The sequence below is a fragment of the Ovis canadensis genome, chromosome 14, assembly GCF_042477335.2.
Source record: "Ovis canadensis isolate MfBH-ARS-UI-01 breed Bighorn chromosome 14, ARS-UI_OviCan_v2, whole genome shotgun sequence".
Taxonomy (NCBI): domain Eukaryota; kingdom Metazoa; phylum Chordata; class Mammalia; order Artiodactyla; family Bovidae; genus Ovis; species Ovis canadensis.
In genome coordinates, this window is record NC_091258.1 from 77,016,848 (window position 1) to 77,034,807 (window position 17,960).

The 17,960-nt window shown below is 43.3% G+C and overlaps 1 protein-coding gene across 2 annotated transcripts; it reads left to right on the top strand.

The window, feature by feature from the left end:
* FCAR (Fc alpha receptor) lies at positions 1 to 10,841 on the top strand. 2 transcript variants are annotated; one of them, XM_069552040.1, is made up of 5 exons: positions 1 to 174; positions 1,044 to 1,079; positions 4,884 to 5,168; positions 7,204 to 7,491; positions 10,395 to 10,841. In XM_069552040.1, the coding sequence occupies exons 1-5, from the start codon at positions 141 to 143 to the stop codon at positions 10,622 to 10,624; spliced, it is 873 nt and encodes a 290-aa protein (XP_069408141.1). In that variant the 5' UTR covers positions 1 to 140; the 3' UTR covers positions 10,625 to 10,841. The 2 variants fall into 2 exon arrangements, with proteins under 2 accessions (XP_069408141.1, XP_069408142.1); XM_069552041.1 differs by lacking the exon at positions 1,044 to 1,079 and having other exon boundaries at positions 13 to 174.
* Positions 10,842 to 17,960: the final 7,119 nt, after the last annotated feature.

Here is a 17,960-nt window from a genome sequence, read left to right on the forward strand (position 1 = left end):
GGGGCAATACATGTAGAAATTCTCTGACGAGGACCTCTGAGTTCATACTTCCTGTGGGTCTCACTGTCTCGTGAGACTCTGTCATCTGTCGATGTTCACTGTCAAGAGGCTAAGTGGGCTCAGGCTGGCCGTGCAGAACCATGGCCCCCAGGGACATTACCCTCTTCTGCCTCGGTGAGTCCCCCAATGCAGGTGGGTTAGAGGGGAAGATGAGAGGAATCCAAAATAGTCAAGGTCTCTCTTAACTGCTGACTCAGAAAGTAAACAATCTGCCTTCAGTGCAGGAGACGTGGGTTCAATCCTTGGGTTGGGGAGATCCCCTGGAGAAGGGAATGGCAACCCACTCCAGTATTCTTGCCTGGAGAATTGCATAGACAGGGGAGCCTGGTGGGCTACTGTCCATAGGGTGGCAAAGAGTCGGATGCTACTGAGCGACTAACATTTTCAATTTCTCTTAACATAAGAACTCAGTGATTTCAGTGACTGCCAATAAGACTCTGCTCTCCTGAGTGGAGAGATGGTCTTTGCCCAGATATGTGTCTGCCCAAGCCCATGCTGGCTTGTAAGGCTCAGTGGTCCAGTTGTCAAGTTGGCCTTGCCGGGTTTGTTCAGCCAATGCCATGCTGTCTGGCAGGCCACAATGGTTCCAGAGCTCCTGCAGATGAGAGCCTTAGGGGCTGGAATCTGGAAGATAAAACTAAAAGATGAGCCTTGTTTGCTGTGGAAGAGAACAAATGGCACCTGTATGCCTTTTTGTTATTGTTGTTGTTCAGTCGCTCAGTCGTGTCTGACTCTTTGCAACCCCATGGACTGCAGCATGCCAGGCTTCACTGTCCTTCATTATTTCCCAGAGCTTGCTCAAACTCACATCCATTGAGTCAGTGATGTCATCCAACCATCTCATCCTCTGTTTCCCCCTTCTCCTCTTGCCCTCAATCTTTCCCAACATCAGGGTGTCTTTCAGTAAGAGTCTTTCTGTTGAGTAATTTATAATAAAGGTTGGAAATTGGTGGGTGGAGTTTTCATGAATGTCTTTCTTCCAGTGCTCTGTCTTGGCCAGAAGATTCAGGCACAGGATGGTAAGTGTTTCTCTAAGTCTCCTCCAATCCCCTTGCATCCTCACGGCAACTCTAGGATAGAAAATTCTGGGATAGAAGCTCAAAGGGATTCCAATTTACTTCCTGTTCTGTTGATTGCTGTCTCTGCTGTGTTCCTTTTGCACAACTTCTACCTCACTTTGGAATCTTTGGATCCCTCAAATTCACGCTCAGACCAGGATTTAGTCTTTGCCTCCGGTAGGCTGACTGTCCATCCAAGATATGTGTTTTACTGAATGTTCACAACAGCAGGGATGAGGAAGTCAGGAACCACCTTCCATTGCCCAATATTCTTCCTACATCAAATGTTCTCACAATCTTAACTCTCTGCAGTCCATCTACTTTTTTTCACTTAAAGGGACACTGCCTTAGAGAACTTTATGTAAATGGCTTCAATTCTCAGAACCAATTTCTTTGTCTATAAAGGTGACTTAGATGGTAAAGAATCTGCCTGCAATACAGGAGACCTGGGTTGGACCCTTGGGAAGATCCCCTGGAGAAGGGAATGGCTACACCACTCCAGTATTCTTGACTGGACAATCCCATGGATAGAGGAGACTGGTGGGCTACAGTCCATGGGGTTGCAAAGAATCCAATGTGACTGAGAGGCTAACACTTTCACTTTCAAAAGAGAAATAAAGATAACAGTGAAAGCAGATTGGATCTTGGGAGGATGGGATCACTGTGATACAATTTTGGGGATTAACTGAGATAAGGCATGTGAATCATGTACATGGTAAGTGTATTACCTGTGACGGGGTTCTCAGGTGGTTCAGCAGTAGAGATACCTCTGATGATGATGGTGGTGATCATGAGGAAAAAAGTTTCTCAACTCTGTGTAGGACCCAGTCTCCACTTTCCTTGATTCATTCAGTTCAGTTCAGTTCAGTCACTCAGTCGTGTCCGATTCTTTGTGACCCTATGAATGGCAGCATGCCAGGCCTCCCTGTCCATCACCAACTCCCGGAGTCCACCCAAACCCACGTCCATTGAGTTGGTGATGCCATCCAGCCATCTCATCCTCTGTCATCCCCTTCTCTTCCTGCCCTCAATCTTTCCCAGCATCAGGGTCTTTTCAAATGAGTCAGCTCTTCACATGAGGTGGCCAAAGTATTGGAGTTTCAGCTTCAACATCAGTCCTACCAATGAACACCCAGGACTGATCTCTTTTAGGATGGACTGGTTGGATCTCCTTACAGTCCAAGGGACTCCCAAGAGTCTTCTCCAACACCACAGTTCAAAAGCATCAATTTTTCAGTGCTCAGGTTTCTTTATAGTCCAATACTCACATCTATACATGACCACTGGAAAAACCATAGCCTTGACTAGACAGACGTTGGTTGGCAAAGTAATGTCTCTGCTTTTCAATATGCTATCTAGGTTGGTCATAACCTTCCTTCCAAGGAGTAAGCGTCTTTTAATTTCAGGTTGCAGTCACCATCAGAAGTGATTTTGGCTCTCAAAAAAATAGAGTCAGCCACTGTTTCCACTGTTTGCCCATCTATTTGCCATGAAGTGATGGGACCAAATGCCATGATCTTCATTTTCTGAATGTTGAGCTTTAAGCCAACTTTTTCACTGTCCTCTTTCAGTTTCATCAAGAGGCTTTTTAGTTCTTCTCCACTTTCTGCCATAAGGGTGGTGTCATCTGTATATCTGACATTATTGATATTTCTCCCGGCAATCCTGATTCCAGCTTGTGCTTCTTCCAGCCCAGCGTTTCTCATGATGTACTCTGCATATAAGTTAAATAAGCAGGGTGACAATATACAGCCTTGATGTACTCCTTTTCCTTTTTGGACCCAGTCTGTTGTTCCATGTCCAGTTCTAACTGTTGCTTCCTGACCTGCATATAGGTTTCTCAAGAGGCAGGTCTGGTGGTCTGGTATGCCTGTCTCTTTCAGAATTTTCCACAGTTGATTGTGCTCCACCCAGTCAAAGGCTTTGGCATAGTCAATAAAGCAGAAATAGATGTTTTTCTGGAACTCTCTTGCTTTTTCGATGATCCAGCAGATGTTGGCAATTTGATCCCTTGACTCATTACTTTCTTCTTTTTTTAATTTTATTTTTACTTTATTTTACTTTACAATACTGTGTTGGTTTTGCCATATATTTATTTGTTTGGCTTCTCTAACTGGTTTAGGAGACAGCTTTCCCCGTATAGTGAGGAAGAGCAGAGAATCTGGGCTGAGATTGTCTTAGTTTCCAAACCAGGCTGGAGCACTCTTCAGTTTGTGGTCTTCAGCAACTGGCATGGTTATTCCAAGCTTCAGCACCCTCGCATTAGGGTGGAGAGCAGAATTGCGTGTGGATAAGGGTTACCATGGGAACAAAACACCAAGCAAGCCGCCTGGCAGACTAGGGGGCACTCTCCAGCGCTTTTAGTTGCTCGGTCGTGTCTGACTATTTGTGACCCCATGGACTGTGTAGCCCACCAGGCTCCTCTGCCCATGGGATTTCTCAGGCAAGAATACTGGAGTGGGTTGCCATTTCCTTCTCCAGGGGATCTTCCTGACCCAGGGACTGAACCCGGGCCTCCCATATTGCAGGCAGATTCTTTACTCTCTGAGCCATCAGGGAAGAGGGTAGAATTAATGTGTATGGGGTCTGCTTTGACGGCAATGAAAATGTAATAGACAGAGATGATGATTGCACAAGATTATGAATGTACTAAATTCCACTGAATTGTATACTTTCAACATGGTTAAGTTTATGTTATATAAATTTCACCTTGATAAATAAATAAATAAATAAATAAATAAATATATATATATATATATATGTAAAGGATGGAATTTTGTTCCTCAAAAAATCTTTCAGTTCCTCAATAATCTAAATGCCCAATCCAGCAATTCCACTTCTATACATGTAACAAGAGAAACTGAAAGAAGAGATTCTAACAAGATATTTGCACCTCTATGTTCATAGCAACTTTATTCACAATAGCCAGAAGGTGGAAAAAACTCACATGTCCACTGGCATGAAAGTATAAGCAAAATGTAGTCTATATGTACAGTGGAATATTATTCAGCCATAAAAAGGAAACGTATTCTGATACATGCTACAACGTGGATGAATCTTGATGATATTCCACTAAGTAAAAAAATACACCAGACACAGAAAGGCAAATACTATGTTATTCCACTGATACAAGGTATCTAGAAAAGGAAAATTCACTGAGATGGAAAGTCAATTAGAAATGACAAGGGCCTAAGAAAAGAGAGAGTGAAGAGTTATTGCTTAGTGGCTATAGGGGTTTTGTTTGGAATCCTGAGAAAGTCCTGGAAATAGATGCACAATATGGTGAGTATAGGGCCTTCCCCCATGGCCCAGTGGTTAAGACTTCACGTTCCAATGCAGGGGATACAAGTTGGATCCCTGGTCTGGGAGTTAAGATCTCACATACCTTGTGACCAAAAAACCAAAACATAAAACAGAAGCAATGTTGTAAAAAATTCAGTAAAGACTTTAAAAATACTCCACATCTATCTATCTATCCATATCTATACCTATATTTATATCTATCTATAGATAGACATACACACACATATAGTGAGTGTAATTAAGGCCACTTAGCTGTGCACTTAGAAATGGTTTAAATGATAACTTTAATCTTTATATAACACATTTCATTTTTGCCACAATTAGAAATTACCCCAAAAAAATTTTAAGGAAAGAGCTATAAGTCTATCACACCCTTCATTTAATTCTTCCCCCCACAGAAAAAGAAAGAAGTATGGTTTCTCCATGGCAGGCCACCTGAGTCTGGGCCCTGTTTTCTTTTAGGGAACTTTCCCATCCCTATCATATCTGCTACACCCAGTTCTGTGATTCCCTGGAATGGGTCGGTGAAGATCTTGTGCCGGGGAACCCTTGAATCTTACCTGTACCAACTGGAGATCCTGGAAAACCTCACCTACAAACAAGTGGAGAAGCAGCTGGGATTTCAGGAGGTGGCGGAGTTCGTCATTAACCCCATGGATACAAACACCGCAGGGCGCTATCAGTGCCGATACAGGAGAGAACGTCACTGGTCAGCGCCTAGTGAAGCCCTGGAGCTGGTGGTGACAGGTGCGGCTGTGGGCAGGTCTCTGACCCGCCAGTCTCTTTCCTTTCTTAGTTTTTCAGAAATGTTTTGTTTAGAACAGTCTCAAATTTCCAGGGAAATTAAGGTGGTGCAACAGACCGTGCCCGTACACCTTGCACGCAGTTTCCCCATTCTTAACATGGTTGATTAAAGGATTATTAATAGGTCTTTTGTTACCCAAATGTATTGACTGCAGACGTATCGACACATTTTTAGAGAGTGATACAATTAACATCACTGGTGCAAAGTTGTTAGAGGTTAGAATTTATCGAGGATTCACTCCACAACTTAGGATTGACATTATCATTCACATTTTGCTCCATTAGGTTTTTGTTCTAACCTTGTGTATATTGTAAATGCAAGTTTATTACTGTAAAATTTCCAAAAGTGATGCATCGAGAAATTTTGAGTGAAGAATTTATCGGTGCATTTTACACAGTTACTTTCTCTGTCTGAGCAACACATATACTAGTATCTCAGAAGATGATAGTTCTTCAGTATAAAGTTCTGATTCAGACAAGGTGAATATTAGATCAGCAAAAAGACCAAAAATAAAAAAATAAAACACCAAACCATAGTGATTGATTCTGACACAGAAAGTGAAAATGAGACTCACAGTGCTGGAGAAATTTACAGGTGTGTCAGGTGTAACTATTGAACGTAATAACCTGCAAAGTCTTATGAAATAACAGAATTAATTTCTGACCTGCCAAAATAAAAATCACTGGGTTCCTTTGTCCGTAGGTTTTCCCAACCAAGAATACTGGAGTGGGTTGCCATTTCCTCCTCCAGGGGATCTTCCCAACCCAGGGATTGAACCCTGGTCTCCTTCATTGGCAGGTGGATTCCTTACTATCAGAGACACCAGAGAAGGGTTCTGGGATTCCCTAAGCAGTGAACAATTAAAATATCTTTCTTTTCATAAGAAATCCCTTTCAACCACACCTGATTTTATGTAAATAAGGTGCCTTTCGGAAAGCACCTAAGGATATGAGCTGGTTGCCAGGGGAACCAACCAAGTAATTTGTGGGTTAGAATACTCAGCCCTGCCCCACCCCTACCTGACCTCTGGGGTAGGCAGAGAGGTGGGAGGTTGAATCCATCACCAATGGCCAATGATGAAATAATCAGTGTCGCCTAGGAAATGAAGTCCTGTACTCTTCCAGTTCTCCCCTCTGGCTGTTCCTGACACATGCGTTCATAAGCCAGTAATCAGTAAGCAAGCTGGCTCCCTGAGTTCCATCTGCCACTCTAACAAATGAATTGAACACAGGAACTGCAACCCAACAACTTCCGATTTATTGCTGCTCAGTCAGAAGCACAGGTGACCACCTGGACTTCTGATGGGCTCTGAAGTGGGAGGGACTTGTAGGACTGAGCTGTTAACCTGGAGCCCCAAACCGCAGGATCTGACGTTACTGCCAGGTAGAGAGTGTCAGAATTGAGGTGGCTTGTGGGATGCCCAGCTGATGTCTCAGAATCGCTCAGTGGTCTAAGGAGGAAACCCACAGGTTGGAACTGGGAACAGAACCATGTGGCCCTTCTGGCTTTAGAGACTAGATCGCTGTCCCTGGAAGACAGCTGCTCATCTGCTTGTTCACCTAGCTCCATCTACAAGAATTTAGGACAGAGGACGGGTCCTGCAGGGGGCTCCCCAGGTGGCTCAGTGGTAAAGAATCCGCCTGCAATGCAGGAGACCCAGGAGATGTCGGTTCAATCCCTGGGTCGGGGAAAACCCCTGGAGGAAGGCATGGCAATCCACTCTTGTGTTGTTGCCTGGATAGTCCCATGGACAGAGGAGCCTGGGGGGCTGCAGTCCTTAGGGTCACAAAGAGCTGGACATGACCGAGAACACGCACGTGGGTCCTGCAGTGGTGAAGTGGAATGCTACCACCTCCCGTTCCTTTGCATCAGGAAAACACGAGCTTCTGCCCTTCTCTTAGCAGGGACCCAAAATGAGTGGCGGGGAAACAGGGAAAGACAGAAACCTTGCCAACAACTCACTCTCTTCTCTTTCAGGCTTGTATGACAAACCCTTTCTCTCCACCAATGGGGGCCACGTGGCAATGCCAGGGGAGAATATTTCCTTCCAGTGCAGTTCAGCACACATGTCGTTCGACAGATTTTCACTGAGCAGGCCGGGAGGGCCCACCCTGTCACGGCACCGAGATGCGAGACTCCAGGTGGACTTCACTCTGGGTCCTGTGAACCTCAGCTTCTCAGGAGTCTACACGTGCTATGGCTGGCACAGCGGCCGCCCCTACGTATGGTCAGCCCCCAGCGATGCCCTGGAGCTGGTGGTCACAGGTAAGGGCACCCCCCCCAACCCCGCCGCTGCCAGAGACTTCCGTCCTCCTCCTTGGGGCTCTAGTGGGCTGTCCAGGGCCTTGGCATCAGGCAGGAGAACAGAGAGGCACCAAGAAAGAATGGGGCAGGAGAGATCTGTGGCTCAGAGGACCGCGGAGAGAAAGGCCTTCTCACCCACATGACATGTGACTTTCACAGCATGTCCCCGAGCTCTCCAGTGTCCTTAAAGACACATGGCCTGTTAAGAAAGGAGAGGTCTGCGTTCAGAATCATCTTTAGGGGTGTCGTTGAGTCAGCAGATACCAGACATAACCTTTGATGAACTCACTTTCTTTCATCACATGCTTAGTCGTAATGGGGAATCCTGACATTAACCTCTAATATAGGAGCCACTCAGAGAGGTTGACTGGTAACTTACCACTCAAGAAGACTCTAAAAATCTCTATCAAGAGCTTCATTTAGGGAAACTCACTGGTGCTCCAGGGATTAAGACTCGGGGCTTCGGGACCTCCCTGGTAGTCTGGTGGCTAAGACTCTGAGATCCCAATGCAGGGGACCTGGGTTCGATTCCTGATCAGGGAACTAGATCCCACATGCTGCAACTGAAGATCTCACATGCTACAACTAGAGACCCAGTACAGCCAAATAAATAAGCAAATATTTGAGAAAAAGGGGGGACACTCCCTTGCTGGCTCAGTGGTAAAGAATCTGCCTGGTAATGCAGGAGACATGGGTTTCATCCCTGATGTGGGAAGATCCCACATGCCTCGAAGCAACAAACAGCCTGTGCCGGGATTACTGAGCCTGTACTCCACAATGAGAGAAGCCACCGTAATGAGAAGCCTGAGAACCATAGCTAGAGAGTAGCCCCCACTCACCCCAACGAGAAAAAGCCTAAGCAGCAAGGAAGACCCAACACAGCCAAAAATCAATCAATCAATAAAATTGCATATGTATATAAAGACTCAAGGCTTTCGTTACTGTGGACCTGGGTTTCATCCCAGGTTGGGGAACTAAGATCCCATAAGCCACAATGAGGTGTAACAAAAAAATTCAAAAAGAGCTTCATTTTTATACTGTTTGCATACATCACTCTGCCCGGAGGGAGCAAACCTGAGTTACAGCAGAGGAAAGCAACTGCTAGTGACTGAGTGGGATGACCACTTGTGTCTCTCACGTTTGTCTTGTCGAGTCATTCTACAAGCTAAGTGAATGTAGTGGTCATGGCCTTATAAGCTCCTGTGGCCAAATGGTCTTTTCAATTCATGATACAGTGTCAACTGGGCACCTGTGGAGGAGGGCTGAATTTATTAGTATTTTCCTTTAATGTAGACAGTCACTCTATCTTGTTTTATTTTATTTTTCCTGGAGAAATGCTAAATGCTTTATTTTTCTTTTTTTTTAAATATAAATTTGTTTATTTAAATTGGAGGCTAATTACTTTACAATATTGTATTGGTTTTGCCACACATCAACATGAACCCACCACGGGTGTACACTTGTTTTAGAAATCACCTCCTATCCCAATGTCAGGATGATCTTTTCTAACATTATCTTCCCAGACTTGAAACATTTTGCACTTTGCAATTAGGAATTCATGTTGAATTCCAGGAATTCCCTGGTAGCTCAGTTGGTAAAGAATCCACCTGCATATGTTGGTGTATGGCAAAACCAATACAATATTGTAAAGTAATTAGCCTCCAATTTAAATAAATAAATTTATATTAAAAAAAGAAAAAGAATCCACCTGCAATGCAGGAGACTCCAGTTCGATTCCTGGGTCAAGAAGATCCCCTGGAGAAGGGATAGGCTACCCGCTCCAGTATTCTTGGGCTTCCCTGGTGGCTCAAATGGTAAAGAATCCACTTGCCCAAATCCACTTGGAACTGATTTCTATGTTTTAACAGAAGAGAGTTACTAGGATTTCTGGGCATTGTAATTTCACAATATTCTATTACATTCTTGAGCCCGTGAGGTCTATAAAACAAATGGATAAATTTTTTAAAGGTACAATGAATAGAAATAACTAATGAAAGGTCACACACCAATGAACCAAGGTCACTTAGCTTCCCTAAGTTTTTTGTGTTTTGATAACACCACATGGCATTCAGAGATCCTAGTTCCCTGACCAGGATTGAACCCATGTCTGCCACAGTGGAAGTGCTCAGTCATAATTTCTGGACTGCTGGGAAAGTCCCAAATTTTCCCTAGGTTTGTCTAAACTTTTTTTCCCACTTGCTTCCCAGATACCAATCATTGTATGAGATTGGAACATACACTGTTCCGTGGGGTGAGACGATGTAGAGGAGAGAGTTTGGGGCTCTGGATCTATGAAGGTGTTTCGAGGATATGGTTAGATATTCAGTGAAACTGCCGTGTGGGGAGGGGATGACCAGCAAACAGAACAGCCTCATAACTACCCCCTCCCCCGTTTACAAGATGCCTCTGGGGACCGCAGCTTTGGACTCAGGTTTAAGGTGAAGTATAGAGACTCACACACAGTGGTAACCAGCTTAGCAGTGCCGTGTGGTGCCTGCATGCTTAGTCGTGTCTGACTCTTGTCGGACAACCCCATGAACTATAGCCCACAAGGCTCATAGTTCATGGGGTTTTCCAGGCAAGAATACTAGAGTGGGTCACCATTTCCTTCTCCAGGGATCTTCCTGACCCACGGATCAAACCCGTATCTCCTGTGTCTCCTGCACTGCAGGTGGATTCTTTACCCACTGAGCCATTGGGAAGCCCGAGATGAAATATGGTGCTCACGAATGCACGCATTGCCTGAGGAGGGGGTCCCAGCAAACCCACAAACTAGGGAAATGGGCTCCCTTCCCAGGGCTCTTGGTTGGGAGGGAATGAAACGTGACCAGTGATCATTCATTTCCTTCTAATGACATCTCTAGATACTGCTAGCCAAGATCACACGACAGAGAACTGGGTTCGGATGGGCGTGGCAGGGCTGGTCCTCCTAGTCCTCTTGGCCATCCTGGCTGAAAATTGGCTGGGCCCTCAGCTTCCACACCAGGAAGACCAGCAAGATCTGCCTGACCTGAGCTGGAGTTGGCAGAAAAGTCAGACAGAATGGACTTTTGGACTAACTCCTAAGGACCACCAGGGAGACACCTGGAGCTGATGCTTCTTAGAAGAGCCAGCATCTGTGGAGTCCTATGCAGCTGCTTGGAGAGCACAAGGGAGATGAAGATGCTTGGATCCCCTTTCAAACCAATCAAATGGTACTTTCTTGTATGCATCTGATATATTAGCATTCCACCTTTCTAGACATAGTTGAGAACATTCTCAGTATTATCTTGGCTGAACTCATTTCCTGTGATAAAAAATAATGAAAAGCATTCTCAGTTCTTCTTGCTGTTTTTCAACCTCCCTCTATAGACTTTTGACTTTCCCAAGTGGCTCAGTGGGTAAAGAATCCACCTGCCAATTCAGGAGACTCAGGTTCCACCCCTGGGCCAGGAAGATCTCCTGGAGGAAGGCATGGAAACCCACTCCAGGATTCTTGCCTGGGAAGTCCCAAGGACAGAGGAACCTGGAGGGCTGCAGTCTGTGGGGTTGCAAAAACTCAGACATGACTTGGCACACACACTCCCACACTGTAACTTTCAGAATTTGAATTTGATCAATTCTAATTCAGTCAATCATGTGATAACCAATTATATCACATGAGCAAACAGAGGCTCAGAAATCATATAATTTGAATAATGATAAAATGTGTGGATACAGAGTTTCTGCTTGGGGAGTTGAAAAAGTCCTGGAGATAGATGGTCATGTTGGTTGCATGATGATATGAATGTCCAGAATGCCACTGAAATGTACACTTAAAAATGGTTAAAATGAAACTCGATGCTCATTAAATAGCAACTCTCCATTGGAGGTATAGAGTTTCAGTTTTACAAGATGAGAAAGTTCTATAAATTTGCTTCACAACAATGGAAATGTGCTTCACACAACTGAACTGTACACCTAAAAATGGTTAAGACATTATGTTTCATGTATGTGGGGGGGGGCAGTTACCATAATAATGAAAAAACTTTTAAAAAATGGTTAAAATGGTACATTTTGGGTCATGTATGTCTTACCACAATTTTTAAAAAGTTCTTTGTGGTCTATAGAAACTGAAAGTAGGTTAGTGGTTTCCCAATGCTGGGAGAGAGACAGGATATTTTACAGTGAGTGATAATGGGTAATAGGGTTTTTTGGGGGGTTGGGGGTTTAAAAAGTTCTGAAATTAGATTGTGGTGATAGTTGAGTGACTGTAGAGATATAATAAAAAAACATAGAATTATACACTTTAGATGGTAAATTGTAGAGTATGTCAATTATATCTCAATACAGTTGGGATTTTTCAAGGATTGAGAAGGATTAGAGGGGTCCTAAGTTGGCAGAGGGATAGGACGGGGAGACCACTTTCTCCTCCACAAATTCATCGAGAGAACATTTGAACATTGAGCAAATTCCACAAAACAACTTCTGAACCCTGGCAGAGGACATCAGACACCCAGAAAGGCAGCCCATTGTCTTCAAAAGGAGGTAGGACTAAATATAAAAGACAGAGAGAGAGACAAAAGGGTTAGGGACAGAGACCCATCCTGGGGAGGGAGTCTTAAAAGAGGAGAAGTTTCCAAACAGCAGGAAACCCTCTCACTGGTGGGTCTGTGGGGAGTTTTGGAATCTCAGAGGGCAACATAACCAGTAGGAAAAAATAAGTAAATAAACAAATAAAACCCACAGATTATGTGCCTAATGGCAACTCCCAGCAGAGAAGTAGCCCAGATACTCGAGTCTGCCACCAGCAAGCGGGACCTGAACAGGGAGGCGTGGGCTGCATTGCTTAGGGTAAGGACCGGGCCTGAGTGCCCAGAGGGCAATCTGAGGGAGCTAATGTGAGATAGCAACCCAAACTGTGGGATAGCCAGAGGGAGAGAAAAAGAGAGAGAGAGAGAGAGAAATATCCCGTGAAAAGCCCTAACCTAGAGCACTGCCGGCCTGCTCTCAGAACAAAGGACTGAGTGAATACCAGAGGAGAGCTAGCCGGCTGTGGGCTGGCCCATCCCCCGCTGGAGGCAGGGAGGCAGGCAGGGGGCAGCCAGAGCCGGAAAGGGGCAATCTCAGCCCCAGAGATGGCATCCTCTACCAAACTGTGAGCAAGCTCCCAGTTGCTAACCGAAACCTGGGATTCTGGATGGTTGACATCTGCCGGCAGGGTCGCAGCCAGAGATCAGCTCCCCAGAGGAGACACACGCACACCTGAGAAGGCGCGCCCACTGTGCACCTGGAAAACTGAGTGGCTGGGACGGGGGAGGCGATAAAACGCACCCCCTACCTGAGGAGACTGCACTGGTCGAGCACCTGGTCGCCTGAGCTGCTCGGTCCTGGGAAGAGCACAAAACGCAGGCCCAATGAAGTCTGCACCTTTGTGGAGTACCCAAGAACCTGAACCTGGGCAGCTTAGACCTGGAAGTGCACGCAACCCAAGATCCACCTCAGAAAGTTCCCCTGCAGAGCAACCTGGAGACTGAGCAGTGTAGACTGGGAAAGCATACACGCCGTGAGCGGGGTAAACCCAGTGTGGCCCAGACACTGCAAGCACTCCCCACACATGCCAGTGATATTTGTTTGCAGTGTCCCTCCCTCCCCACGGCACACCTGAACAAGTGAGCCTAAATAAGTGACCACCTTTGCCCCTTTGTGTCAGGGCAGAAATTAGACACTGAAGAGACCTGAAAACAGAAGCCAAGATAAACAGAGGGAACTGCTTTGGAAGTGACAAGTGCAACAGATTAAAACCCTATAGTTAGCACCAAACACATTGGAAGGGGCCTGTAGATCTTGAGAAGTATAAGATGGAACAAGGAACTATCTGAAACTGAACTGATTCCACACTGCCCACAGCAGCTCCAGAGAAATTCTTAGATATATTTTTACTATTGTCATTTTTTAAATTTTTTTTAATCTTTAATTCTTACATTCGTTCCCAAACATGAACCCCCCTCCCACCTCCCTCCCCATAACATCTCTCATTTTTTAAATTAAAAAATTTTTTATTTTTCAGTCCTCAATTAATCCTTTAATTTTCATTTTTATAACCTACTATTACCTTGCAACCCCCCCCCATTTTTAAAGCAAACTTCATATTTTTTTTTGTAATTTTGTGATTTTGTTTTGTTTTTTAATACTGTATTTTTGAGAGTCTAACCTCTACTCTAGATTTTTAATCTTTGCTTTTTGGTATTTGTTATCAATTTTGTACCTTTAAGAACCCAATCTTCAGTACCCATTTTAACTTAGGAGTGTGATTACTGGCTTGATTGCTCTCTTCCCCTTTTGACTTTCCTTTTTCTCCCTCAGGTCACCTCTATCTCCTTCCTCCCCCTTCTCTTCTCTACCCAACTCTGTGAATCTCTTTCTGTGTTCCAGGCTGTGGAGAACACTTAGAGAACTGATTACTGGCTACATCTGTCTCTCTCCTTTTGATTCCCCCTTTTCTTCTCTTGGTCACCTCTATCTCCTTCCTCCCTCTTTTTTTCTCTGTGTAACTCCATGAACCTCTCTGAGGGTTCCACACTGTGAAGAGCACATAAGGAATTGATTACTGGCTAGACTGCTCTCCCCTCTTTTGACTCCCCCTCTTCTCCTCCTGGTCACCTCTATCTCCCTCCTCCCTCTTCTCTTCTCCATGTAACTCTGTGAACCTCTCTGGGTGTCCCTTACTGTGGAGAATCTTTTCACCATTAACCTAAATGTTTTCTCATTGGTGCTGTATGGTTGAAGAAGTCTTGAGGCTACTGTAAGAATAAGACTGAAAACCATAGGCAGAAGGCTTAAGTCCCAAACCTGAGAACACCAGAGAACTCCTGACTCCAGGGAACATTAACCAATAAGAGCTCATCCCAAAGCCTCCATACCTACACTGAAACCAAGCACCACCCAAGAGACAACAAGTTCCAGAGAAAGATATACCATGCAAATTCCCCACCAGTGTAGAAACGTAGCCCTGAGCTTCAATATACAGGCTGCCCAAAGTTACACCAAACCCATAGACATCTCAAAACTCACTACTGAACACTTCATTGAACTCCAGAGAGAAGAAATCCAGTTCCACCCACCAGAACACCGACACAAGCTTCCCTAACCAGGAAACCTTGACAAGCCACTCGTCCAACCCCACCCACAGGGAGGAACCTCCACAATAAAGAGGAACCACAAACTGCCAGAATACAGAAAGGCCACCCCAAACACAGCAATCTAAATAAGATGAAAAGGCAGAGAAATACTCAGCAGGCAAAGGAACAGGATAAATGCCCACCAAACCAAACAAAAGAGGAGGAGATAGGGAGTCTAGCTGAAAAAGAATTCTGAATAATGATAGTAAAAATGATCCAAAATCTTGAAAACAAAATGGAGTCACAGATAAATAGCCTGGAGACAAGGACTGAAAAGATGCAAGAAATGTTTAACAAGGACCTAGAAGAAATAAAAAAGAGTCAATATATAATGAATAATGCAATAAATGAGATAAAAAACACTCTGGAGGGAACCAACAGTAGAATAAAGGAGGAAGAAGATAGGATAGTGAGGTAGAAGATAGAAATAAATGAAGCAGAGAGGAAAAAAGAAAAAAGAATTAAAAGAAATGAAGACAACCTCAGAGACCTCCTGGACAATGTTAAATGCTCCAGCATTTGAATCATAGGAGTCCCGGAAGAAGAAGACAAAAAGAAAGGCCATGAGAAAATACTTGAGGAGATAATAGTTGAAAACTTCCCTAAAATGGAGAAGGAAATAGTCACCCAAGTCCAAGAAACCCAGAGAGTCCCAAACAGGATAAACCCAAGGCAAAACACCCCAAGACACATATTAATAAAATTAACAGAGATCAAACACAAAGAACAAATATTAAAAGCAGCAAGGGAAAAACAACAAATAACACACAAGGGGATTCCCATAAGGATAACAGCTGATCTTTCGATAGAAACTCTTCAGGCCAGAAGGGAATGGCAGGACGTACTTAAAGTGATGAAAGAGAAAAACCTACAACCCAGACGACTGTACCCGCAAGGAGCTCATTCAAATATGAAGGAGAAATCAAAAGCTTTACAGACAAGCAAAAGCTGAGAGAATTCAGCACCACCAAACCAGCTCTTCAACAAATGCTAAAGGATCTTCTCTAGACAGGAAACACAGAAAGGGTGTATAAACTTGAACCCAAAACAACAAAGTAAATGGCAACGGGATCACACTCATCAATAATTACCTTAAATGTAAATGGGTTGTATGCCCCAACCAAAAGACAAAGACTGTCTGAATGGATAAAAAAACAAGTCCCCTATATATGTTGTCTACAAGAGACCCACCTCAAAACAAGGGACACATACAGACTGAAAGTGAAGGGCTGTGAAAAGATATTTCATGCAAATGGAGACCAAAAGAAAGCAGGAGTAGCAATACTCATATCAGATAAAATAGACTTTATTATTAATTTTTTTTAGTTTTTTATTTTTTAAATTTTAAAATCTTTAATTCTTACATGCGTTCCCAAACATGAACCCCCCTCCCACCTCCCTCCCCATAACATCTCTCTGGGTCATCCCCATGCACCAGCCCCAAGCATGACAGCCACTATGGAGAACAGTGTGGAGATTCCTTAAAAAATTGCAAATAGAACTACCTTATGACCCAGCAATCCCACTGCTGGGCATACACACCGAGGAAACCAGAATTGAAAGAGACACATGTACCCCAATGTTCATCGCAGCACTGTTTATAATAGCCAGGACATGGAAACAACCTAGATGTCCATCAGCAGATGAATGGATAAGAAAGCTGTGGTACATATACACAATGGAGTATTACTCAGCCATTAAGAAGAATTCATTTGAATCAGTTCTGATGAGATGGATGAAACTGGAGCCGATTATACAGAGTGAAGTAAGCCAGAAAGAAAAACACCAATACAGTAAAATAGACTTTAAAATAAAGGCTGTGAAAAGAGACAAAGAAGAACACTATATAATGATCAAAGGATCAGTCCAAGAAGAAGATATAACAATTATAAATATATATGCACCCAATATAGGAGCAACGCAATATGTAAGACAAATGCTAACAAGTATGCAAGGGGAAATTCACAATAACTCAATAATAGTGGGAGACTTTAATACCTCACTCACACCTATGGATAGAGCAACTAAACAGAAAATTAACAAGGAAACACAAACTTTAAATGATACAATGGACCAGTTAGACCTAATTGATATCTATAGGACATTTCACCCCAAAACAATGAATTTCACCTTTTTCTCAAGTGCACATGGAAGCTTCTCCAGGATAGATCACATCCTGGGTCATAAATCCAGCCTTGGTAAATTAAAAAAATTTTGAAATCATCCCAAACATCTTTTCTGACTACAATGCTGTGGTCAGATTACATGTCAAGATTAGATTAGATGTCAATTACAGGAAAAAAAAACCTATTAAAAATTCCAGCATATGGAGGCTATACAACATGCTTCTGAGTAACCAACAAATCACAGAAGAAATCTAAATATGCATAGAAATGAATGAAAACACAGTAACCCAAAACCTATGGGACACTGTAAAAGCAATGCTAAGGGGAAGGTTCATAGCAATACAGGCTTACCCCAAGAAACAAGAAAAAAGTCAAATAAATAACCTAACTCTCCACCTAAAGCAACTAGAAAAGGAAGAAATGATGAACCCCAGGGTTAGTAGAAGGAAAGAAATCTTAAAAATTAGGGCAGAAATAAATGCAAAAGAAACAAAATGATACATGCCTCCCAATGTTCATAGCTGCACTACTTATAACAACCAGGACATAGAAGCAATCCCAGTGCCCATCAACTGATGATTGGATTAAGAAGATGGGCTATATACATATACAATGGAATACTTCAGGTCAATTCCAGTATTTTTTTTTTTGTTAATTAATATTAAATATTTTAATGAGTAAAGTAAGTTACTTTGTTTATTTAAAAAAATTTTATTTTTACTTTATTTTGCTTTGCAATACTGTAATGGTTTTGCCATACATTGACAATCCTATGCACACAGGAGCCTAGGCAACTATAGTCCATGAGTCGCAAAAATGACTGAATTGACTTAGCATGCATGTATTCAGCCTAATATGGTTAGTGGCACCATACTGGCTCTCTCAGTGTATACTTCATCTTTTTATTTTGCCAACTAGCATTATTATTTTTTTCATGGAAAGCATTTTATTTTAAATATAGCAGTGTGCACATGTCAATCCCAAACTCCCCTCTATCTGTCCCCCCACTCCTCCCCTCTGGTAACTCTAAGTTTGTTTCTCTAAGTCTACAAGTCTGTTTCAGTCTTGTAAATAAGTCTACCCTTGTAAAATATTACTGAATAGAGGGGTTTGCTTTTATTCATTTTGTTTTATTTTAAACTGAATAATTTGAAGAATCAACTGG